At 38.5% G+C, this 26,901-nt stretch overlaps 1 protein-coding gene across 4 annotated transcripts in view; it reads left to right on the forward strand.

Annotated features, from left to right (window-relative positions):
• Positions 1-26,901, forward strand: part of mvb12ba (multivesicular body subunit 12Ba) — a 177,839-nt gene that overhangs the window by 131,037 nt on the left and 19,901 nt on the right. For 2 of the 4 annotated variants that reach the window (XM_043720218.1, XM_043720217.1), the window contains exons 8-10: positions 1,631-1,686; positions 5,319-5,378; positions 12,304-12,513. The exons of 1 other annotated variant lie outside the window; for it this stretch is intronic. In XM_043720218.1, the coding sequence (XP_043576153.1) occupies positions 1,631-1,686; positions 5,319-5,378; positions 12,304-12,474 (287 nt within the window). In that variant the 3' untranslated portion in view covers positions 12,475-12,513. Of the gene's footprint in view, positions 1-1,630; positions 1,687-5,318; positions 5,379-12,303; positions 12,514-26,901 lie in introns of those variants that run through there. One more of the 4 variants, XM_043720219.1, reaches the window with a different exon arrangement.

A 26,901-nucleotide genomic window follows, 5' to 3' on the forward strand; every position in this document is an offset into this window, starting at 1 on the left:
GCATACCTCCACTTTAGCACAGGATGCTATTTCTGTAAAGAAAAGCATAATATCAGAATTGAGATGCTTCAGATAGTTACTGAAGTTCAGCCTTATTGTTCAATATAAATTTCTGGGACATTTTAGTAATTCCCTGCCATACACTCATAAATCATCAATGTCAGCTTTCATGCTAACCATCAAAATGGTTGGCCATTTCCCAATAACTCTTATTAAATTCCTGGCTAATGAGTGCTTGAGGGACAAGCTTTATATGCAGGTGGTCTCCTAATACATTGTTCTACAATAACATCATTAATATTTTGATAGGAATTGCATTACTTGGGATCTATGACTCTTGTCTGTCGATCAAGGTCATGGTACTTTTGAATAGTTTTCCTTGTTATTTAACAATATTCTGTTGCAACTATGAAATGTTTTGGCATATCATGTTTCCTCATGAAAATTTCATAGAGAAAAAAACAAGAGCATAAGCAGCAACATTTGGGTTTTGTTTTAAAGCAGCATAGAATTTATAAATCTAACCACAGTTACCTTCTGCTTTGGAGTGACCAAAGAAGTTGCAAATTCCTCTATCTGATGTTTCATTTTGCAGTACAGTCAGTTCTGCTATAACATGTCTTTTGTTAACGCAAGTTGGCTGTAACACAGTTGGATTAATAGAGAAAGCTGTTTCTACAGTGCAAACTTTTAAAGTGCGTTGGCTATAATGTGATTTGAGTCATCAACACTTTGAGTGTTGTTTGTATTGCGCGATTTTCGTGTATAACAGGGTCGCACAGAAATGCAACTGTTGCATTCTGGAAGAATTGCTTGTATTGTCAAAGTTGCACCAGCAGCTTTAACACTTAAACAGTGCAAGGATCAGGCTACTAAATAAGTTGCATTTCCAGACTCATTGCTTCTCTCCAAACAGTCCATGTTTGAGAACAATTAATTGAATAGGACGTTCTTTTTTTAAAAAAAGCTTTTTTCAAGACTCAACCAAACATTGAAAGAATTTTGTACCAAGTTTTAAACTATTCATATCTTGTCTTAACAATGAAGATTTGTATTGATAAAATTTAATTGGCTGGTATATGACAAACTATCACCTTTAAGGTGTGAGGGAAATTTCCATTGGATGTATATTTTGAAGAAGTATCTGTTAGCTGAACTAATTTAAACCAGAGCTATTTTTTTTTTTTTTAGATTAGATTAGATTACTTACAGTGTGGAAACAGGCCCTTCGGCCCAACAAGTCCACACCGACCCGCCGAAGCGCAACCCACCCATACCCCTACCTTTACCCCTTTAACCTATCACTACGGGCAATTTAGCATGGCCAATTCACCTGACCCGCACATCTTTGGACTGTGGGAGGAAACCGGAGCACCCGGAGGAAACCCACGCAGACACGGGGAGAATGTGCAAACTCCACACAGTCAGTCGCCTGAGTCGGGAATTGAACCCGGGTCTACAGGCGCTGTGAGGCAGCAGTGCTAACCACTGGGCCACCGTGCCGCCCACACGGTATTTTGGTATTCATAACTTTGTTCATGGCAGACCATGACTGCGCCCGGTCAGTCTCTAACGTAAGAGCTTAAGCAAGCATCATTAAGAACTAACTACCTATTTTTGTCTATTTCAGCAATGGATGGTGTGCCTTTCACTATTTCAGAAAGATTCTCCAGTGCAATTGAAGCAGTAAGTGTGTCACTGTAACTAAAATCTGTTACTCTTTCAAAACTAAGACCAATTACGAACCTGAATCTTGCTTTTCCCTAATTATTAAAAGCAAGTTACAGATATATGCCATGCAATAATAAGAATTTCAAAGTATGCTGAAGATACACAAAAAAGAATAACTTTTGGTTCATACAGAAAAAGTGCATTCCAGATAGTGAGGAAATTATTGGTGCCAATACTGCACTTAGAGCAAAGGTTGCCATTCATTATTTACTGAAACATTGAATCAGTTGCAGAGACAACAAATCAAAAAGTTTAACTTTTAACCAATAATATTTTTGACTGGTTTAATTTCCCTTTACCAGATATGTTTGTGACTTTGTGCATAACATGGCTGCTGTCCATGTTGTTCACTAAAGCTAGTTGGGAGTATTCAAATGCATGCTACATTTGAATGAAATTGTAGCTGAATCTTGGCTAGCTGTCAGAGTAGCAACTTTTGGTTAAAATATATTAACAAAATTAACACTGAGAAGTGATATTAACAGCGAGGAAGATTCGGACAACACATGGAGTTAATTTTGGTGATGGTATAAAATGAAGTGTTAAGGAAGGTTCCAGTTCAAAATGGGTTTGTGTTTTAATTATTGTAGGATCCATAGAGAGAGAAAACATTTTTGAGATGTGTGCACTGTGTATCTTTTATTAATTTTGTTAGACATTGTTCCAAGAAGTGTTATCTGGAAGATATTAATTGCTGTTGTATTCTTTCGCCAAATAGTGCCCAACCTAAGTATTTTCATGTAATAAAATTAGGCCTAAGTGAAGCCTGTCTTTGAGAAGGTGGTAGTGAACTGCCTTCTTGAACCATTGCTATCCATGTGGAGTAGGTTTGCTAGGGAGAAAGTTCAGGGTTGTGACCAGGATGCTAAGAGTGGTCAATACTTGGTTCAACTGAATGACCAAAAAGGGGATGTGATGGACACTGTAGAGATGGGAAAGCAGCAGGCGGGTTCTGAACAGGAACTTGGAAGAACATCATCTTCTGCATGATAGAGCATAGCCATACTAAGTGCAATAAGATAGGCAGAACTTAATTGACACCTGGTTCCAACAGATCCAGATGCAGTGCTCACTCATGACCTGTAAATATGTGTTGAAAGGCAAGCAATTCCCATTCTGTTGCCAGAAACAAGTGCAGCCTTTCTTTTCTTCATTTCTTCTTCTGAAATACCAACCATCATCTTCCAACTTTGTATGGTGAATGTTGAATGAATCGGAAATCCAGATGTAAATATGCAAAGCTTTGGACATGGGACACAAAACTTAAAATAACTAAGAATTTAAAGTAGCATTTTATTTGTTTTGAAATCTTGAAATTCAAATAATTTTCACTGTAAATAATATTTATGGTTAAAGCAATTTCCATTGAGAAATAAATTATTTTACCAACTTCATAAAGGGCATTTCTTGTGCTAGATGAGAAAAGGTTGTGTTATTGCAGCCTGTAATGCGGATAGAATTTAGGTGGTGTGTGTACGCATCTTCTACTGTACACAATCTACCACCAAGATGCATTTTTCATATAAATGTAGAAGCGGCTGGATTTTTTTTTCTTGCATAGTTTTAATCTAAGAGCTTAATTCTTTTTTTTTACCAGAAATTGGCTGTCTCAATTTTGGCGAGCTTCCTGGAAGATTTCTCATGTGAACCCGAGCGACTTCTCTCACTCTATTCACAGCTCGCTTCATAATTATGCACAACTCCTCCTTGGTGCCAGCTTGCCCTATCTTTCTATCTGCAATGGCAAAAGTACTCACAACTTCCCGGACGTTAGGGTATTCCTAGTGCTAGTGCCATTTTTAAGGCCGAGTCGTGCACCAGATCAAACTCTGCCAGCCAGGAGCTGCCCTTCACAGTGCAGGTGTGGGAATTAAAGAAGGAAATGTTTCTGAGGGCATATGGATGGCATGATTGATACTTCATTGCAGCTGCAAGTATGCATTTGTCAATTTTCTTTTTGATATTTTCACATCACCTGACTAATTGACAGCCATTATACCGATAACTATAAGATCCAAGCTGTACAGGTTAGCTGTCCTTGGCATCATTCCATCCTCAAACCCAATCTAAGAGTATGCCACTCTTTCCCTAATGCCCAGAGTAGCCTAACAATTTTTCATCGTTCAATGGGAGAGCATCATATATGGAGAAGCCTTCAAACAGTTGAAAAAATGCAGTTTTATTCAGCAATTGCAAAAGCAAAGATGCAATGAAGAAAAGAAAGGCTGCACTTGTTTCTGGCAACAGAATGGGAATTGCTTGCCTTTAAACAACATATTTACAGGTCATGAGTGAGCACTGCATCTGGCTCTATTGGAACCAGGTGTCAATTAAGTTCTGCCTGTCTTAGAGCACAGCCATACTAAGTGCAATATCATGCAGAAGATGATGTTCTTCCAAGTTTTTGTGTCCATTACATCCCCTTTTTGATCATTCAGTTGAACCAAGTATTGACCACTCTTAGCATCCTGGTCACAACCCTGAACTTTCTCCCTAGCAAACCTACTCCACATGGATAGCAATGGTTCAAGAAGGCAGTTCACTACCACCTTCTCAAAGACAAATGGAATGGATGACAAATGCTGACCTTCCATGTGATGCCCACATCCCAGGAACAAGTTTTTAAAAATTCTTGCTTCAGCCATCGGGACCATTTATTTGCATCTTTGCAACATTGTCTGTTAGTGCACCTGCTTCACAGCAATCCTTAACCGTTGCTGCTGAAAATTCTTCTCCAAGCTTTTATCATATGTCAACTCAAACCTTTTATTCGCCAGCCTCTGAAATACCAACCATCAGCTTCCAACTCCTCCAAATGTCTGTTGTCCAAATTTGACTTATCCAGCCGACTTCCCAATCCTTATGACCTCCCATCTCCCAACACAGAAAATTTAGAGTCTTATCTCTTAAATCAAATCCTTCCACTCACTATAAATATCTCTGCAATTTTCTCCAACATCACACGATCTCACATACCTTCCAGTTTTTTGAATCTGACCATATACACAACAGTACCTTCTCCAAAAGTCCTGCACCTATGGATTAAGCTGTTTCACCGCAATGCTTTTGTACTCCCTCATCAATCTTCCTCTCTATATCTCTTCACTTGAAGTCTTCTCGAAATCAACCCCTTTACCTAACTTCTGTTCAATTCTCCAAACACCTGAAAATGTGGGCTTTTTCCTTCTTCAGTAAAGTATTTTGGGATGCTTCTGCATATCTAAGGTGCTAAACAAATGCAATCTAGATGTTATTGAGTAGAACACAGCATATGTGTCAAAAAGTAATTTGTTTAACTTATTTATATGGTAAAATTTTAGATTAGCATTTAACAATGAGCAAAATAAATAAGACCTCGTGAAAGCAAAATACAATATAAGGGGCTTATTGTCATGAAATAATCTGAAGATATGCAACCATGCATAAAACGATTAGTTGTAATCATAGGTTTTAGTCTGTCAAATAAAGCTTGTTTGATAACTGTGATTTATCAAGATTAATGTTATCTATAATTTTGTGCTCTTCAGAGTTATCTTGGATTTGTATTTTATTAACATCTCCGTTTTGAATTTTGAATTTGATTTCAGGTGCAACCAGTTGATTTAATGGGCATAACCATCAAATCATTGGCTGAAATCGAGAGAGAAGTAAGTATTTATTTGTAAATCATCTGAAAGGATAAATAATCTTCACACATAATTAAATAAGTCATCAACCAGCAGAGAGTAAACCTCTTGGTCGAGGTGTTCACCCAATCTGATATATGTTGACCTTCTTCCAAAATACTTGTTTTTAATTCCATTTGTTAGTCACCAATTAATTGTTGTCCACTCATACAATTTCATGTTTCTGTCCTCCAGTGGAGTAGTACTTTTTCCAGAGCATTTGTATTGTAAGAATAACTAATACTATATTTTAGCCAATAATTCTGTTTTTTGGTCCCTTTATGGATTTAGAATGCATGTTAGTTATCTGCTTGCTTCAGGAACAAGACCATCAATTTAAAACATCTGTTGCTAAATTTCATCTGTGCAGATCCATGGGAGTTCATCTTAAATTAGAAGTTCCAAGAATGTCATTTTCTTCATTATGAAGGAAAGAACTTGCATTTACCTAGTTGCTTTCATTATTTTATGACATCCCAAGAACTTTGCAATCAATTAGGTCCTTTATATTGAAGAAAATGAAGTTCTTGGACCTTCTAATTTAAGATTAACTCCCATGGATCTGCACAGATGAAATTTAGCAACAGAATTTTGATTGTCCTGCTCCTGTAGCAAGCAAAATAACTACATTTTGTTTTGAAACTTTTTAGCGATACCCCATTTTGGTATGTTTTGATGGTTAATGTTTTTCAAACCAGGATTGGGGATTTTGCTATGGTGAGAAACAGAAATTATTCTATCTTGACCAGCATTTCACATTAAATGAGATCACTTGCCCTGCTGTCTTTAGCACTCAACTTCCATACGTAAAGACCCAGGTTCCACATCTACCATTCAAAGACGTACATCATTTAAGAGTGAGTTGAGGTTTTAACTTACCAACTAGATAGAATATCTCAGTGTAGAATGAACATTTCTGACTCTTTACAGAAGCAAACCTAAGATTTTTTGTTTAGGGAGACATTGAGTATTTGAGGAAAGATCGTTCATATATTTCAATTTGTTAAAGAATGCTGTTAATTCTAATTGTAAAGGAACAGATGAGTGATAGTACTTCACTTTTTTAAGTTAAGGGTGACAGGACAGTGGGACTGCAGTAAAATGTACATGTCGATTATGAGCAACAAAAGATTAAATGGTTTAAAAATTAGCAAAATTAATTTGCAGTTGTTCAATTAACAGATTTTAACCAGATTTATGCACATTGCATACAAATAGATTCTAAGAAGGCTGAGAAGATTATCAATCTGGAGACATTCAAGCTTTATGATTTTTGGTTGGGATATGCCAGTTCCTTGAAGGAAAACTGATGCCTATTTTTACAGCTACTTGATAGAAGCTCCAACTCCCCTGGTGTGCAATGTCATTATATCTTAATTATGAATGTCATTCATGATTGACAAGCAGCTGTGTAAACAATTCAGCCTTCAGCATAGTCACATTTATTGAATGAAGAAAAATCAACCTTTAAAAGTAGAGGACGTTATTGTAATATCTGCAGAATCTCACCTGACATTCCTTTGCCTTAAAACAATTCTGTAGAAGTGTACTTCTAACAAAAGGACATTGTCTGTTGGCACGTGTGGTTGATTTAGGTCTTGCTTAGTTGACTGTTTGCACACTTGTATCAGACGCATTCCAGAGACTTGCATATATAACCTAAGAGAAATACAGTGCAGAACTGAAGAAGTGTCTTTGGGATGAGAGGTTAAATAGAGGTTCCATCTGCTTCAAATTTAGATGCAAAAGGACATTTTGCTCAATTCGGAGTGGTTTTCTGAGTATTCTGGTTAATGTCTGTCACTTGACTAATACCACTAAATAGAACACTTAATGATTTATCTCGTTGTTACAAATGAAAGCTTTTATTATTAATTAATTAGGAAGAAATGCTAGCCCAGTGGTATTGTCACTGGACTATTAATCTAGAAATTCAACAAATGTTCTATAGATCTGGATTCACATTCCACCCAGCAGATGGTGGAATTTGAATGAAATAAAAAAAATTATAATTAAGAATTTACTGATTACCTTGATACCATTGTCAATTGTCAGAAAAACCCATCTGGCTGACTAATGTCCTTCAAGGAACGAAATCTACTAGTCCTGCCTGGTCTGCCCGACATGTGACTCCAGACCCTCCACAATGTGGTTGACTGACAACTGCCCAAGCAAGCCACTTTGTTGTTTCAGTTGCTACGAAGTCTCAAAGACTGCCTCGCATTGACCTAGGCACCAGAAAAGATGACAGCAGAAACAGCCATGTTGACTCTGCAAAGTCCTCCTATTTAACATCTGGGGGATAGTGCCAAAATTGGGAAAGCTGTCTCGCAGATTAGTCAAGGAGCAGCCTAATGTTGTCTGCAAGATGTGATTCCATGAATATGACTATGTCTGAGACATTACCATCATCATCCCTGGATATGTCCTGTCCCACTCATAGGACAGACACAGCAGAGGTGGTGGAACAGTGATACATCGTCAGGAGGGAGTCCTCAACATTGATTCCTACCCCTGACCCCATGAAATCGTATGGGTTCAGATTAAATGTGGGCAGGTAAATTTTCTGACTACTATGTACTTTTCCATCTCAGCTGATGAATCAGTACCCTTCCATGTTGTACAACACTTGGGGAAAGTACTGACAGTGGCAAAATATATTCTGGGTGGGATATTTCAATATCTACCACCAAAGGTGGTTCGGCAGCAGCAAGACTGATCAAGCTCATCAGGTCCTAAAGACATGGCTTCAAGAGTGGTTCTGCAGGACGTGGTGAGGGAACCAACAAGAGGGAAAAACATAGTTGCCCTCATTGACAGTCATGACATTCACTGATCTTCATGACATTCGCTGACATACCTGACAATCTGCTGGCTGCACATGTATTTGTCCATGACAATATTGGTAAGAACAACCACTGCATAGTCCTTCTGAAGATGAAGTTCTGCCTTTACATTGAGAATACTCTGCATCATGTTGTATGGCATTATCACCGTGCTAAGTGGAACAGACTTTGAACAGATCTAGCAACTTGACTGGGCATCCTTGAGGCACTGTAAGCCATCAACGGCAGCAGAATTGTACTTCAACATAATCTGCAAACTCATGGCCTACCATATCTGCCACTCAACCATTATCATCAAGCCAGTCAATAAGCACTGTTTCAATGGCGAATGCAGGACAGCATACTGGAGCAGCATCAACAAACCTAAAAGTGAAATTTCAGTGTTGAAGCTACCAAACAGGATTACTTGCATGTCAAGCAACAACTGATAGACAGAGCTATCCCACGATCATGGATCAAATTTAAATTCAGTAGTCCTGCCCCATCCAGTCATGAACAGTGGTGAACAATTAAAACAACTCAGTGGAGGAGGAAACTCTACAAATACCTCCATCCTCATTGATGGTAAGAGGCCAAACAGTGCAAAAGAAAAGGCTGAAATATTTGCAGCAATCATCAGCCAGAAGTGTCTGATGGATAATCTGTCTTGGCCTCTTCCAGTGGTCCCTAACATCACAGTCTTCAGCTAAATTTGATTCACTCAAAAAAAACATTGAGGCACTGGATACTACAAAGGTTATGGGTCCTGATAATATTCCAGTAATTGAACTGAAGATACGTGCTCCAGAGCTTGCTGCTACCTTAGCTAAGCTCTTCCCATACTGTTACAATGCTGGCATCTACCTGACAATGTGGAAAATTGCCCAAGAAGGTCCTGTACACAAAAGCAGGACAAATCCAACCTGGCTAATTACAGCCCCATCCTTCTACTCTCAGTCATCAGTAAAATGATGGAAGACATCAGCAGTCCTATGAAGCAGCACTTGTTTAGCAAAAACCTGCTTAGACACCCAGTTGGAATTCTGCCAGGACCACCCACCTCCTGAACTCTTTACAGCTTTGGTTGAAACATGGACAGTAGAATTGAATGCCAGGAGTGAGGCGAGAGTGACAGCCGTTGACACCAAGGCTGCACTTGACTGAGTGTGGTATCAAGAAATCTTATCAAAACTAGAATCATTGAGAATCAGGGGCAAGCTCTTTGCTGGTTGGAGTCATATCTGGCATAAAGAAAGACAGTTGTGGTTATTGGAGGTCAATCAACTTAGCTCCAGAACACCTGTGCAGAAAGAAGTGGTGTAGGGTCTCTCAAAGACATAAAGATGGATAAGTGTCCAGAGCCTGATGGTATCCACCCCAGGTTATTAGGACAGATAAGAGAGGGTATGGATGGAGCCATGACCAAGATCTTTGTCTCCTAACTAGCCACTGAATGGGCTCTTGAGGACTGACCAGAAGATATTGTTATTCCTCTGTTCAAGAAGTGTAATAGGGAAGATCCAGGAAACTGAAGACTGCTGAGTCTCGCATCAGTAGTTGGGAAGCTGTTGGAGAGCATTCTTCAGGATAGGATTTATGCTCATCTGGAACAGCATGGCCTAATTAGAGACAGTCAACATGGATTTGTGCGGGTCTTGATTGAATTTTTCGATAAGGTGACAAAGGCGATTGATGAGGTTTGATCAGTGAATGAATTTTAGTAAAGCTTTCAACAAAGTCCCTCATGGTAGGCCCATCCAGAAGATTAAGATGCATGGGATCTACGGTGACTTGGTCACTTCGATTCAGAATTGGCTTACCCATAGAAGACCAGGGATAGTGTTGGATGGTGTTTTTCTGGCTGGAGGTCTGTGACTTGTGGTGTTCCGCATGGATCTGTACTGGAACTTCTGCTGTGATATATGCGAATGAGTTGGATGAAACCATAGGTAGGTTGATAAATTTGCAGACTAAGCAAAGATCAGTGGAGTTGTGGATGGTGTAGAAGATTGTCAAAAGATACAGTGGAATATGGGTCAGCTGCAGGTATGGATGGAGAAATGTCAGATGGAATTTAATCCATGTACGTGTAGGTACTGAACTTGGGAGATCGAGTGTTAAGGAAATGTATACAGTTAATGGCAGGACCCTGAACAGCATTGGTATACAAAGGGATCTTGGGGTTCAAGTCCATAACTCCTTGAAAGTGGCCACGCAAGTAAATGGGGTGATTAAAGGAGGTGTACAGCATGCTTGCCTTTATTGGTCAGGGAATTGAGTATAAGAGTCAGGATGTCATGTTGCAGCTTTATAAGACTTTAGTTAGATTGCACTTAAGCATATTGCATTCAATTCTGGTTGCCACATTACAGGGAGGATGTAGAGGTTTTGGAGAGGATGCAAAGGAGATTTACCAGGATGCTGCATGAGTTAAAAGGTATGAGCAATAAGGAGAGGCCAGAAAAAACTAGATTATTTTCTCTGGAGCAACAGAGGCTAAGGGAGACTTGATAGAGTCTATAAAATTAGGATGCATAGGCTTGACAGTCAAACTCTATTTCCCAGAATTGAAATGTCTGATAAAAGGGGACATGCATTTAAAGTGAGAGGGGAAAAATTTTTACACTGAGAGTGATGGATGTCTGGATGCACTGCCAGAGGTAGTGGTGGAGACAGATACAAGGGGCTTTTAGATAAGCACATGAATATGCTAGGATTGGAGGGATATGGACTCAGGGCACACAGAATGGATTAGTTTAAAATGGCGTCATGTTCAGCACAATATTTGTGGGCAAATGGGCCCATTCCTGTGCTGTGCTATTCTATGTTCTTGAGTACCTCCGGTAATGTCCTATGCCTACCCATCTTCATCAATGACCTTTGCTCCATCATAAGGTCAGAAGTGGGGATGTTCACTGATACACAATGTTCAGTATCATTCATGGCCCTTCAGATACTGAAGCAGCCCATGTTCAAATGCAACAAGATCTGAACAGTATCCATAAGCAAATGTTACTTATGACTTGTCAGCCCAACATAAAATGCTATGCAATGACCATCTCCAATAAGAGACATTCTAGTTATCTGCTCCTTGACATTCAATGGCGTTACTATCACTGAATTACCCTCCCAACATCCTGGGGGTTGCCATTGACCAGAAGCTCAACTAGACTCACCACATAAGTACAGTGGCTGCAAGAGGCTAGGTGAGTAATTCACCTCCTAACTCCCCAAAGCCTGTCCATATTCTGAAAGGCAGAAGTCAGGAGTGTGATAGAATACACCTCACTTGCCTGAATGAATGCAGCTGCAACACCACTCAAGAAGTTTGACACTTCCCAGGAGATATCAGTCTATTTGATTGGTACCACATACACCCTCCACCACCAATATGGGGTAGCAGTAGTGTGTACTAACTGCATGATGCACTGCAGAAATTCACCAAAGATCATTAGACAGCACATTCCAAACCAATGAGCAACTACTTCCATATATTTCTGTTCCTTCATTGTCACTGTCAAAATCCTGGAATTCCTTCCCTAATGGCATTGTCGTCCAACCCTGAGCAGGTGGGCTGCAGTGGGTCAAGAAGGCAACTCACTGCTACCTTCTCAGGGGCAACTATGGACAGGCAATAAATCTTGGCCAGCCAGCAATGCCTGCATCTGATGTGTGAATTTGAAAAAAAAGCCCCAGCATTATGATGCTACACCTCCAAAGGCTGGCAGTGAAGAATTTTATACACCTACATGACACTATGAAAGGCTGTTTGCTGCAGCTATCAACTGTTAGTTTCCATTTTCCTTTTTGTTAAGTTTATTGGCAGTTCAATCTACATTTTTCACCAGGAAAGGGAAGATTCAACACAGTTATTAAAAAGTGAGGCCTTTTCTTCCATAACTCGGTTGAAACTTAAGAATTGGTAGTGATTCACTGCCATCTTTCTATGCACCTCGTAGTAAGCAAAATAAACTTCTTTGTAAGTCATGTTCTTTTGAGGTTTGGGGACATTTGAATCTGAAATCTAAGGTAAATTTGCTTATAAGTTGTCTAATCATTTTCTTTTACATATTTTCATTGAGGAGCAGGCATTAAAAACAAATACGTCTTGCCCCAGGCAAGAAACAGCTACTTGCACTCTTGATGTCCAGTGGGAGGATGTTCAATGGCAGAATAAGGAAAAAATATTTTCTTCAGAATATTTTGGAAGCCCTCGGTGGATTGTCAGCAGACTTTGTTGTACTTTGCTTTAGTAATGTCTTTGTTTTACCTTTTTGATCACAAAAAATACCTGTCTTTCAACCTGTAAGATCCATCAAAAATAAATATGGGATTGGTTTCTCAAATAATTTCCTGAAACACCTATTTTTTAAACATTTGGCTTTATTCCTTTGTTTTTGTTTTTGTGTTATCTGCGAGGTGTCACAAATAATTCTGTTGCTCCTGTTTTACCCATTCTGTCTCAGGGCTTCTGGCAGAAAGTTTAAAAACCCTAGACTTTATGATTTTAGGATCATTCCTTTCTATCATCTTAAGGCAAAGTGTTTTAAAAAAAAAAGTAGTTGCCAGACATCCTCCAAGAATGGAGTCCCACTGAAGTAGAAATTAAACAAATTGACTTCAGGATAAGCTCCTCTGTCTATATATTTTTCCTTGATTTAGGTTCTCTTCTGAAACATTGTGATTAATCATCTTAATATTTACATAGAAAATAATATTTGGAAGATAGTTTGCTTCCCCAACTTTGTCAACATCCTGACCTCAAAACTAATATTACTAGAATTGTTGACGTTTGGTTGAAATGAATTAGGAGGAGAAAGTGAGGTCTGCAGATGCTGGAGATCAAAGTTGAAACTTTATTGCTGGAACAGCACAGCAGGTCAGGCAGCATCCAGGGAACAGGAGATTCGACGTTTCGGGCACAGGCCCTTCTTCAGGAATGAGCAGAGAGTGTTCAGCAGGAGAAGATAAAAGGTAGGGAGGAGGGACTTCATCCCCTGCGGTTGGAGTGTTCCCAGTCGGAAGATAAGACGCTCCTCCTCCGACCGTCGGGTTGTTGTGGTTTGGCGGTGGATGAGTCCAATGACCTGCATATCCTCGGTGGAGTGGGAGGGGGAGTTGAGATGCTGTGCTACAGGTTGGTTGGGTTGGTTCGTCCGGGTGGCCCAGAGGTGCTCTCTGAATCGCTCCGCTAGTAGGCGGCCTGTCTCCCCAATATAGAGGAGGCCACACCGGCTGCAGCGGATGCAGTAGATGATGTGGGTGGAGGTGCAGGTGAATCTGTGGCGGATATGGAAGTTTCCCTTGGGGCCTTGGAGAGAAGTGAGGGGGGAGGTGTGGGCGCAAGTGTTGCACCTCCTGCGGTTGCAAGGGAAGGTGCCGGGAGTGGTGGTTGGGTCGGTGGGGGGTGTGGATCTGACAAGGGAGTCGCGGAGGGAGTGGTCTCTACGGAAAGCTGATAGGGGAGGGGAGGGGAATATATCCTTGGTGCTGGGGTCTGTTTGGAGGTGGCGGAAGTGACGGCGGATGATGCGCTGTACATGGAGATTGGTGGGGTGGTAGGTGAGGACCAGTGGGGTTCTGTCCTGGTGGCGGTTGGAGGGGCGGGGCTCAAGGGCGGAGGAGCGGGAAGTGGAGGAAGTGAAATGAATTACACAATAAAATAAAATGGTGTACATTGTTAAGGTTTAGCGTCTTGAAATCCAATTGCTCATTGGATCAAGGCAAGACAGTACCTTTCTTTTGAAATAGAAACTCTATTATCACAAAATATTTCATATTTGCTCTAGACTGAAATTAATATTCATGGCCTTTCACAATTCTGTGTCTTAAAGTTGAATTTGTTGTATCGCATGACTGAAGAGTAGATCTAAGCTGCAGGTTTTGGTAGCTTCTGTCACCACAATTACTATTGGAGTCACAAACTGTTGTACAGATAACTTTCTGTAAGTTATTTTTAGCAAATGGCAGTGAATAGTGTTGACTAATACGTCCTTGATTGTATCTTTAGACATCCTACATTTATGTTGTCCTTGGATTCTTTTTCCAAATTTGGTTGAAAGTATTTTGCTTCCATTGGAGAGTTTCCAGTGAGAGAAAACATCAGGAATTCCATTGAACATGTAATTGGAAGTACAGGTAGGTAGTTGTTATGAGACTGATCACTTGCGTCAGGGAAAAAAAACTAGAAACCTGAGCTTTTCAGTTTTGAGTGGAGTTGTCAGAGAGATGATTTGTACGTTAAATAGCGAATATATGACCAGGTAGTACAGACAAGTGAAAGGTCGATTTAAGACTGCTTTTTGCACAGAGTTATTGACATATGGAAAAGACTCTAGCCATAGAATAGTGAAAGCAAAATTATTGAATCATTTAAGAAGATGCTGGATACAAAACTTCATCAAATCAACCTTGCACTGTCTTTTGGATATATGAACTGTGTTGAGCCAAATACCTTTCTTCATTCATTTGAATGTGATGATCAACACTTCAATTTAACCTACCTGAATAACTTTGCCCTTGCATAATTTGTAAGCATGATACCAGTACTCCCTAATCTATGTATTTCAAATAATTTTTCTGTCTGAACTCCATCTACATCCTTGATGATTTTAGGCAGGGAAAGAGATCATATGAGACTGGATTAACTACGAGCGTAGAAGGAAGCGGAGAAGTCTTTTATAAACAAAAGTTATAACAGGGTCGGCAAAGAAAGGATCAGGTTTTCTTGAGGCTGAAAGGGGGATCTTCTAATATAAGCAGCAGAAGTAAAGGATTACTTTGCATCAAAGTTGTCAGTGTATCAATGAAGAAGAAGGCAGTAACAAAATTGGATAGAATAAAGATAGCTGAAGAGGATGGACTGAAACATTTAGCATCCCTTGTTTGAATGAAAACCATCCTGGTTACTGAAGGATGTGAGAATTGCAACTGTAGAAGCTCTGGCTGCAATTTTCCGATCCTTAGAATGAGTTTGTTGTTTAAGAATTTCAAATGTTGTACTCCAGCGCGTTCCAAAACACGTGGAGTGAGTCTTGGGTTTTTGCACACTCCGTCCCACAGTTTGCATTTGGTCTCCCTCTGTGCCTGTCAGAGACACCCAAAATGTTGATTTATTTGCAGATGCTTCTTCTCTAAACTCTGGAGTCTTTTGCTAGAGATTATCATAGGTTAAGGACATGTTTGAAGAAGTTTCTCTGCTCTTCTGGTATCCACTTGGCCCGATGAAGCTCAGATTAGAGAGCTTGTTTTGGTCAAAGAAGTTGGCTTTAAGGAGCATCTTAAAGGATAAAAGAGAGGGAAGGAAGCAGGAAGTGGAAAAATGTACAGAAGGGATTTCTAAACCTAAGGCCTTGGCAGTAGAAGATAAGTATCAATGATGTTGCAGTTAAATCTAGGATGCTCATGAAGCCAGGGTTGGAGGAGCACTGATCTATTGGAGGATTGAGACTGGGGTAGATTATAGACGTAAGGAAGGGTGACCCGTGAGAAGCTCTAGAAGCCAAGATAAGAAATTTAAAATCGAGGTGTTGAACGAGAGGCAATATCAAACAAACGAGTAATGAATGAATGGGACTTCATGCAGATCAGGACAAAGACTGCAGAATTTTGGATGACTTTGTGTTTACAGAGGTTATCCTGGAAATGGTATGTGGAATAATCAGGATTGGTGAAGTAACAGATGAGCTGAATCAAGATTGTAGTTGTAAGATTTTAAAGAGGTAGAAATAACTGGTCTTGGTAATGGCTCGGATGTATGCTTGGAAATTCTACTTGGGGTCAAATGTGACACTAAGGTTGTAAACAGATTGTGTTTGCCTCAGTTTCCAGGAAGAGGGATGGAGGTCGATGCAGGGAATTGTGTACCAAAGGCAATGTCTCTGGCCTTGCAATATTTAAGTGGAGGTCATTTCTGATCCACTGAAAAAAAATTAGCAGCATTAATTGCCATCAACAGATGGCATAATGGGATTACTTGAATGGCACAGAATGCCATATGTGATCATGAATTATTTTAAATTTCAGCAACAGTAAAGGGAGTAGTTTCGATTACATGGAATACATTAATTGCAATTTGTGTATTTTAGGAAACGAGGATTGATTGAAGATAATATGAAATTGGTAAAATGAGCATGAGCATAGATTTGTTAAAGCTGCATTGTGCTTGACTAATGTGATTAAGTTATTTGAAGTAACAGAGAACTGATGAGGGTTGTATGATCAATGCTTCTACGGACTTACTAAAAGCACTTGATAAAGTACCATGTAATAGACTTAGTAAAATTAAAGTCTATGGGATGAAAACAATATTGTCACATGGATATTAAATTGATTAAGGACCAAAAGCAGAAGTTAGTGTTGAAATGTTGGTCCAGATATTCTGATGTGGAATATTATACTGCACAGAGCCACTTGCCATGGGCAAAGCCCTGTGTTTTTAAAAGTAGTTAGAGAAACAATGGGTGGTATTAAGTACTTTAAATATGCTGTTGGTACTGCATACAGCTTCTTTTACATGAGCTAGGAATTAGAAAATTCTGAGCTTCTTGGTGGTTTGTCCAGAGCATTTTGTTCCTTACTCAAACCTTTGTGGATAATGTTTGTAACCCAACAGCTCTATTAATACATTGCACTCAATGTTAAATCTATCATCTGTCCATTCCTTCTACTAGTTCTTCAGCTAACTGTGATGTACTCTACATAATTGATTTGTTGTTAGTAACTGACATTTTCTTAAATAGTCAATTATTTGTTCTCATTCTGGATTTTCAAATATAATGTCACTAATCTTTTCACTTGTTCACTGTTTCAGTTTGTTTCTACACTTCACTGTTACAATAAATTTAATGTTGAACCTAAATTCAAATTAGGCAAACAATTTGTTTTAGATTAATCAGTTGTAACATTTGTTTTCAAGTCAATAGTACAGAAACAAATTCTCTATGTATTTTTTTTTCTCTATTTGCTTAGTGAAATTTAAATCATTTTTGAATAGAAAATAGTGGATTTGGGCATTCATGACACATCTGCAGAAAAATGTTTATTTGTTTATAGATGGTTCCATTAAAATAATTTTTTCTACATCAACACTATGAACATGCACATGTCTCTTGGCAAAGGCCCTTTGAGACTACCATCATTCCTGGAGTTGGAATTGGAGGAACTATTTCGGTATTGTGCATTCCCATTGGGCATTGTTTGCCAGCTTTTCAGCGAAATCAGATTGAGACCTATTTCTGTATTAGCAGATAGCAGAATAAACTGGCAAAGGACCAAGCTTGAGAAATACCTCTCCCTTGTGTGGGCTGTGGGTTAGACCCTGGGGTGAAAGATAACACAGACACTACAAATAATGCAGGAACTAAGATGAATAAAGCTACAATAAAATCAAGGAGGGTATTAATTATAAATGTGCTGTAAATGATTAAGCAAATCTGAGGCGCATTAATGTGCTGTATTTAGTGAACTGGCGGGCAGAGAAGATAAATGAACTCTGAATGCAGAATGTGATGAAACAGTCATTGCTTCATATTCTAATTATTTAATAGAAGGATGTTTAAGGGAAAGCAAAACCAAATGTTGTCTTGTAATGTGCCTTGTGAAAGCACAGCTCAAAATGTGCCATAAGCACTTTTATTATTTGTTTTGCTGTTTGCTCTTTCAGTTTGTCTAAGAATTTGATGCCTTATACCAATGGAAGATTACAGTTCCACTTAATACCTCTTAATATCTCTCCCAACCCCCACTTCCACCCCAGTCACTGTCACCATTTTCAAGTGCATTTTTCTAGGAAAAAGAATGCTTAAATGATACTTTTGCAATAAATCAAGCCATAGTAAAATTGTTGAATGTGTTATGCAATGAAAGCAAATTTAATCCTGGAATGAGCATTATTTATACATTTCTGAACTAGTTTACTGGTTTTAGCTCAGCAATATTGCTGTTCTTGTACAGCCAAGTAGTTTATTACATACTAATCTGTACATTTACAGGTGGCATAATGGGATTCCTTGAGTGGCACAGAATACCATGTGTGATCATTAATAATAAGAAATTTCAACAACAGTAAAGGAAGTAGTTTTGATTACATGGAATGCATTAATTGCAATTTGTAAATGCGTATCTTAAGAGAATTATTTGAATATAATATGAAATTTGTAAAATGAACTCTAACACACATTGACTTTTTTTTTAAATAAAGCAATGGTAAATAGTGCAATAGGTTGAAAAACCTAAATCATGAAAGGGCCATATAGTTCTTTTAACATTTTTAAACTAACAGTTGTTAATTCAAAACCTTGGCTGAAATCATTACTTTTTAAATTTTACAGCTCTAAAAAAGGCATGTATTCTCAGAAACAGCCTAATGCACCAACAGCAAAATGTACTTGACTTTGCCACGTTGGTTAAAGTTGTGCACATAATATGTAGAGGACATTGGGAAAAAAGGTGATTTTCCCAAATAACCTTTTCAGGTAAATGTTAGATGTTTACCCTTTGGTAGTTACTGATACATAATACTATAGTCACAAGATACCGATTGCACAGTATCAATGCTTGATATGACTGGTCCACATTAATAAACATATTTGCTAAGTGGCAAGAATTTTGAATGCTTGTTGAAGCAATTAGGTCCTTTTGATTCCCAAATGAGTACAGAAACACTTCTTGATTATAATTGCTCGTAGTCACGCATATCTAATTTGTGTCTTTTTAAGTGTTAATTAGTAAACATTTTTAGCTGACATCTCTATGTATTTGTATTTTGAAAAATGAGTCCTGTTTCTTGCGTAGCTTGAGGCTGAAGCTGTTAGCTGTGACATCATGAAGTAGGTGGTAAATTGATGAAGACATGCTTGTCAACCATAAAAAAGCAGGGAAATTAAGAATTTTTGATCATCTTTGCTTTCATTCAATGCATATACTCTAATGTTTCTTCATTATTTTTTAACCAGTGGACATTGATGCATGGGTTTTGTGATGGGGCCTCTGCTTTGTGCAATCCATCATGATAATTATACTTTTGTTTGTATTTTTGTAAGCAATTATCTGCTTTCTGAAGTAATGAGCATGCCCTGTGTTTGCCATGTGCTGTTAATGTTACTGTTAATTTACTCTTGAGAAAGTGGTGGTTCAGGCTTTACAATTTACAGGTTCAGAAAGTACAGTTTAAATGTTATTTTTACAACTGTGGTCTTTCAGCAGCACCTAGTGTTTTATTCTCATACTGCAGCAGTCAAAATATGATGCTCAAAGTGCCGTGTGTCAATTTTTAAAAATCCAGTGCATTATAGAAATAGATATCACTAGTTGTCTTACACAGATTTTCAAATTCTAATTCTGCTGCTCTATAGCATAAAGAGATCTCTGTAATGAGACCAAAATGTAGCAATAGCATTATTGGTACAATATCCTGCATATTGTTGACACATGAATTTACTGTAACTTGGTGTGCAAACCAGACATTAATTCATAATGTTGTGGTGAAGCATCAAGCCTGGAACAGGAAAATTAATTGTGATGGCATAATGCCCATGATGAACCTTGTAACTTTTTTTTTGAAAAAGGGGTATTTTTAAAAAATCTTTGAAGATGTTTTAGTATGCATTCTACTCTTTTTGTTTGGAACTAAATTCTAAATTAAAAAGTAAGTAATTTTTTTTTTAAAGTAGGTTATTCTGCCTTTCCTATTTTTCCAAGCTGCACAGCAATTACAGCTTGTTGACTTCAAAAGATAATTAACTACCTGCAGATAGGATTGTTTTTAGATTAATGCTCACTTAATTTTTCTTGACCAAAAATAGCAATATCAGATATAAAAACAGTAGCCAAGGTCCAAAATAAATTGAAGCTACAGAAAGACAATATCTGTCCTTGAGGAACATAAAAATAATTTGGATGTGCCATCCTTGTCTTAATTACATGGCCACTCAAATGGTAGGTAGGCATTCAGACATTCACGGAACCCAATCGACTTTTATTTCACTGACTATGGTGAAAAATGATCGCCTTTTTCTGCTATTTAGTAAAGACTTTTGAAAAGGACCCCTTTAAATACAGGAACTAAAGGGAAACAGCTGAAATTTAACTTTTCCGTTGTGCGAACACACCTTTGCAGCTAAGAAATTATATGTTAACAGTTTTTTGCTAAAACTGTTAACATAAGGCTATATTTTTCAATCAACAACATTAATTGTTTTACATATTGTACCTCCTCATCAATATACTAGAAGAAATTTAGAGTGTGTGTGCTGTAAAGCATGTTTCCTACAGTTCCGTGATCATTTCCTCCAGCTCCCATTTTGAAGAAGCAATGTGACCTCAGTTATTTATCATGTTCCTCTGCAGCATGTCACACTGTTACTACCAAACACAGAACTTTTATTAGGTGGAGTGAGTTGATTGGTTCTATATTCGCATCTGACAAGATTATGTCCTTCTGTGGAGTTTAAAAAAGACTTGTGTCTTTCTTCATTCCATAGCATTTTCTTCCATAGAGTTTAAGCATTGGTTGAACTCAACCTTGCTTAGCCTGCAATTCGTCTGGCATTATTGGTTTGGCTTTACCAATAATTGTTTTTTTCCCCCAGTTTTTTGGGAGGACAAAATCATTTGACTTTTATTGGTTGAAGAAAGTGAAACAGTTTTTACAGGCACAAAGCACAAATACCAGCTGGTGTCATAATGGGAGCTACTTAAAGAACTACCATTTCAAGAGGTCAAATAAGCTGAGGTTGTGCGTCCTGTGAGCTTGATTCCTTTGCTGCTCCCATAGGCTCCTCACATAGAGCACAGAGAATAAGCTGCACCCTTATAGTTGTACTTTAATCTAAAATAATGACTAAGCGCTAAACTTAATTATTCCATCCACTTATTGAGTAAAATCAGATTTACTAGATAGTCTATTTGTATTATTCTTTTATGGGGCATGACATTTGCTGCCCATCCATCCTTGAATTGACTGGCTTGCTAGGCAGCTAAGAGTTTACTACATTTATTGGCCTGGAATTACAGGTAGGCCAGATCCACAAGGACTACAATTACCTTACCTAAAGGGAATTAATGAATCAGAGACTTTTTTTTAATATCAGTGATAATTCCGTGGTCACCAGTTCTGAAACTAATTCTCAATTCCAGAATTATAAATTGGATTTAAACCTCATTAGCTGCTAAATTGACCATGACCCAGAGTGTTAGCATCTGGGAGCCAGATTGCTTGTCCCACCTGAAATGAACAGTTGAATTGTGCAAACTGGTTGTCTTGTAATTTGTATAGGCTGGGCTTGTTTCCATTGGAGTGATTGAAGTGTGTAAGGTCTTGAATGGCCTTGACAAGATTAACACAGAAAAGATGTTTACTCTTGTAGGTGAGTCCAGAACTGGGGGGGGGTCTGTTTGAAGCTATGGGCTCAGTCTTTCAAGACAAAGATGGCAATTGTTTTGAGTCGAGTGATTTGAAACTCTTCACTTCAGAACAAAGGGTCACTGGAGGCAGGGTCAGTGAATATTTTTAAGACAAGTGCATAGATTCTTGTTAGGCAATTGAATTGTGTGTAATCAAACCTGGATGGGGATGTGGAGCAGACTTGAGAGGCTGTGAATGGATGTCTTCTGCTCCCTATTTGTCGTATTGAGGATGCTTTCTTTCAGATTGTAATTAAACCAAGGTCACATCACCCAACTCAGGCAGACATAATGGATGCCACATCACATTGTGATGTTGACAGGGATGTTCTCCAACTTGGTCACCAATATTTATCCCTCATCCTTCAGTGACCTTCCCTCCATCATAGGGTCAGAGATTCACTAATGACAGTACAATGTTCTGCACTGTTCATGACTGTTAATACTGAAGCAGCTATTCTTCAAATGCAACAGGACCTGGATAATACCCAGGCTTGAACTGACAACTAGGAGAAAGTGAGAATTGCAGATGCTGGAGATCAGAGCTTAAAAATGTGTTGCTGGAAAAGGGGATCAGGTCAGGCAGCATCAAAGGAGCAGGAGAATCGACGTTTCGGGCATAAGCCCTTCTTCAGGAAGGGCTTATGCCCTGCATTTCTGAAGAAGGGCTTATGCCCGAAACGTCGATTCTCCTGATCCTATGATGTTGAACTGACAACTGACCAGTAACATTCACACCACACGTGGCATTCAATGACCATCTCCACTAATAGGAAATCTCATCAGTTCTTGACAGTTGACAACTTTTATCATTGGTAAAATCCCTGTTGTCAATATCCTCTGTTATTGTGGCTACATGAGCGGGTCAGTGATTAAGAATCCTGCAATAAGTAATTCACTTTCTGACTTCTCAAAGTCTGTCTATTATCCACAAGGCACAAGTCAGCAGTGGAATGGAATACTCCCCATTCACCTGGATCTATGCAACTCCAACAATACTCAAGAAGCTTGACATCGTTTAGAACTAAGCAGCCTGCTTGCTTGGCACAGATCCACATTCACACCCACTACTAGCACCTCAGAAAAGCAAAAGTGTGAAATATGTGCAAGATGCATTGCAGAAGTTCACCTAAGCTCCTTAGATGTACCCTTCTATAAGGACAAGAGCAGAAGAGACATGGGACCATCACTACCTACACTTTTACCTTCAAATAACTAACCATCCTGACTTGGAAATACATTGACATAGTGATACTGAAGAAATAACAAAATCCTGGAATTCCCAAACTCTCAGCATCTTGGGTCTAGCTACAGTACATGGACTGCAGGAGTTCATGAAGACAATTCAACACCACCTTCTCAAGTGAAACTAGGAATGGGTGCATGTCTGTTATGTTAAACAAGCCAGACTACCTTGAAAAAGCACAAGCACTACTTCCGGATACAACTACATACCGATAGGTGAAGATGGACCCCACCTCACAGTTGCAAAAGAATATCAACACACTGAAGAAACTAAAACAGGCAGGAAGAATCACCAAGAAAAAATACCTAAAAGTGAAACCAGAAGGCTCAAACACCCTCTGCTTCTATGGACTTCCCAAGGTAAACAATCAGGAAGCCCAACTCTGACTCATAGTTTGCCTACCGGGCACACTCACGTACAAACTAGCCAAAGAACTACAATGGAGTTTCAAACATTTCACCAATGGCTCAACCCATTCAATTCATTCAGCTCAGGAATTTCTTAGAAGCCTCAAAACGTCAAAATCGACAAAGACGAAATTATGATTTCGTTTGCCATTGTTCACATCCATTGGCATACCACTAGCTAAAGGAACACTGGCCACATTATGAGAAGAACCAAGGTTGTCAACACCCAACAGTACCATCAGCAAGGATAATCTGCTCAAACTATTGGACTTGTGCCTTACCACCCACCTTGTCTTTTACGGCCAAATCGATGGCAAATCCACAGGATCACCCATCTTGGGTATCATAGCAGAAATAGTCATTGCAGAGACTAGAACACACAGCCCTCCCCTTGATCCAACCAAAGCTGTGTATATGATATGTAAACGATACCTTTGTCATCATCAAAAGAGGTTAGAGGAAACACATTGACTTTTTCACTGGTATTAAATTCACTAGAGAAGAGGAAAACAACCACCACCTCCCATTTCTGGATGGAAAGAATGGCCAACGGTGAACTCCAAACTAAGATATACAGGAAGGCAACCCACACAGACAGAATCCTTAATTTCAACAACCACCATCCCAACACCCACAAATGAAGTTGTGTCAGAACACTATGCAAATGATCACTAACACATTGCAGCACCCCAGAACTATGCAAAAATGAAGAAGAACACCTCCACAATTTTTTTGCAAACAGCAGATACCCAGTCAGCTTTGTCCATCAATGCCTATGGAACAGAAAATGTCATGAAGGCACAGTACGGCCGAGTACACTAGTCACCCTACTTTACATTAAGAAAAGCTTTAACATGATGACCAGATTCCTACAACCGCTCAGGATCATGGCAGCACACAAACCCACAGCTACACCACGGCAACTGCTGTCAAGAGTGAAAGACCCCATACCCGTAATATATAAAACCAAATTAATATGCAAAATTCCATACAGTGACTGCCACAAACGCTACATCGGACAGACCGGAAGGAGACTAGATCCGAGAGTATAATCACACCAACTGGTAGTAAAACGACACAACCAAAAATTCTCACTCATCTCTGTACACTCAGACAAGGTGTGCCATCAATTTGACTAGGATAACATAACCAGCTTGGAACAAGCTAATGAAAGGCACCCACAGGAATTTCTAATGACCTGGTTCTCAACCTGGTACGTTAGTTCAACAGACATGTAGAAATGGATACTACGTACAAGCAACTGTGGAGCAGGACAGGAAAAGATACAACACATCATAACAGACTGGGTCAAATAAATAATGAGCGGAGTGGTACAACAATGCTTCATCGAAAGGCGCACTGATGATGTTACCTAGCAGGATGATGAAATGTTTGCATACAAAACCAACCAGCTCAGCGGGGTAACCAACAATTGCATCAACAACCTGAGCTACAAATCTTCTAAAAAATCTCAAATGGTCAATAAATGCTCATCAAGCAGCAAAGTTCACATCCTGTAATATTTTTAAAAACTGTGTATCAATGCAAAATCTTCTAAAAGAATGTTTGTTCTAACCACTTGGATACTGAAGTGTCCACCATCTGGAAAAACTTGGTCAAGGGACATAGGGTAGGATAATGATATTAACTTTACCAATAACAGTGTTACAGTTCGGTCTATGGACCATTGGTTTCAATTTTCTTTCACTTGATAATGAGATACAGAACTGCTTTTGAAAGTAATCATTGTGTCTAAGCTTTGAATTATAATTTTAGTTATTGAAACGTTGTTTTCAGAATGAGAGCCAGTAAGTAACCGTTCAAAAATTCTTGATTGAAAATAATCCATCATATACTTTTTCTCCCATGTTTAATTTGATGGTTTTCTTGAGCTGTCTTTGACACAATAAATCACAACATCCATTTTTAATAATCACTCCATTATTTCTTTAAGGCTTGTAACTTTATTCAAATGTTAAGAGATTTTACATCCTTAGTTTTTCTCAAAACTGATCTTCCATCTGGGTAAGCTCTCTGAACAAAAGCATAAAGTTTTGGACATGCTCAGTTGGTCAGGAAACATCAGTAGTTTAATTGTATAAATTTAAACCTGTCCAAATAAAGTTCATTCTTCAGATAATTGCCATAGTGTAAACAATTTAGCATTTATATGGTATGAGGAGAAAGTTTTGATTGTTTGGCAAGTAGACTCTAATTGGAAGAGGTATTGCTATGGAAATGCACCAGTTAATGATGATTGACCGTGAAATGCCAAGTTTTGTTTAAATTTTAAACAACAAATTGACTGTAGTCCAGGAATTGCCTTGAGTAGTGAACCAGAGAATGTATGTCATCATAAAACTGAAAGAACTGCACATGCTGTAAGTAAGAAACAAAAACAGAAATTTCTGGAAAAGCTAAGTGGGTCTGGTGGCATCAATGTCATCTGTTTTGCTGCATGTGTATTTTTTTTTCTGTCTTGCCCTGTGTTTTGATACACTATGAAACTTGCAACACTCTGCAGTGTTAGATGTGATTCTGCAATTTGACTACATTTACAGCAAAGTATTATGCTGAGAGTCAATTTGGAATTGTTAGTTAGGATCTACATGTGCTGGAAGCTATATGTATTAATACAAAGATGCCTGTTCCTTGTAGACAGATATGAATGCACATTACACACATTTTGACTTGACCAATTGAAGTCAACCTGCATTGTCTAAAACATAAACAAAACCTGGAAGTTAACTGCCAATTATTATTCTCTGATGAATTCTCCTCAGCAGTACCATGCTAATCAAAGTCAGCACACTCTCCTCATACAGTATATAGTAAATACTATTTTCCTTAGCTTTGGCATTTCATGTGAAATTTCCTGATGAGTACAAAATTTAAACTTTGACAAAATATCTTCTTACATCAATACACAATTGTGTATATTTTTCTGGCTTGTGAATATTCGCACCTTACTGATATTTTAATCCCTACATGAGAATGGGATTTTTCTTGTTCCTCCTCCTCACTCTCAAAGTAGGAAAATGTTTGTATTTTGATATCTATTTTTATACTTTGGTCAGTGCGCCTTTTGAACAAATGGAGGTGAAAGAGTTGCCTGACCATGGAGATTTCAGATGATGCAAAAGGTCACATGACCTGGTCTCGCGTTATTCCAGAAAGTCATAACAGCTGTATGGGGAATTACTTTTGTGTGTTAGCTTTGTGTAATGAAGTCATTCATTAAGAATTAAGTTCACAAATGTGCCCCTTACCAAACCTTTTTTTTAACTCTATCTCATATCTCTTATGGCTAAGATTAAAGCAGCAGTTTCACTACATTGATTTGAATAGTGTGTCACAAATAGGTTTTCCTGATGACTTATTCTCTAGAGGAGCCTGTTTTTACTCAGATCTTACAAATATCTTTTAGAAAACAATTCTTCATTGTTATTAGTAGCAATTGTTGTCTTGATGGTATTTGCTTCACAATGCCATGTCAAGGGTTTGCTTCAAAGGCACTTGTACAACTATGACCTAAGTGTTTATTAAGTATTTAGTACTTATTGTCTTTTTTCAGAATTCTGCAGAACAATTTATCTTTACTAACACCCTCCTAAATATTCAAT

Source organism: Chiloscyllium plagiosum, chromosome 30 (assembly GCF_004010195.1).
Source record: "Chiloscyllium plagiosum isolate BGI_BamShark_2017 chromosome 30, ASM401019v2, whole genome shotgun sequence".
NCBI lineage: Eukaryota > Metazoa > Chordata > Chondrichthyes > Orectolobiformes > Hemiscylliidae > Chiloscyllium > Chiloscyllium plagiosum.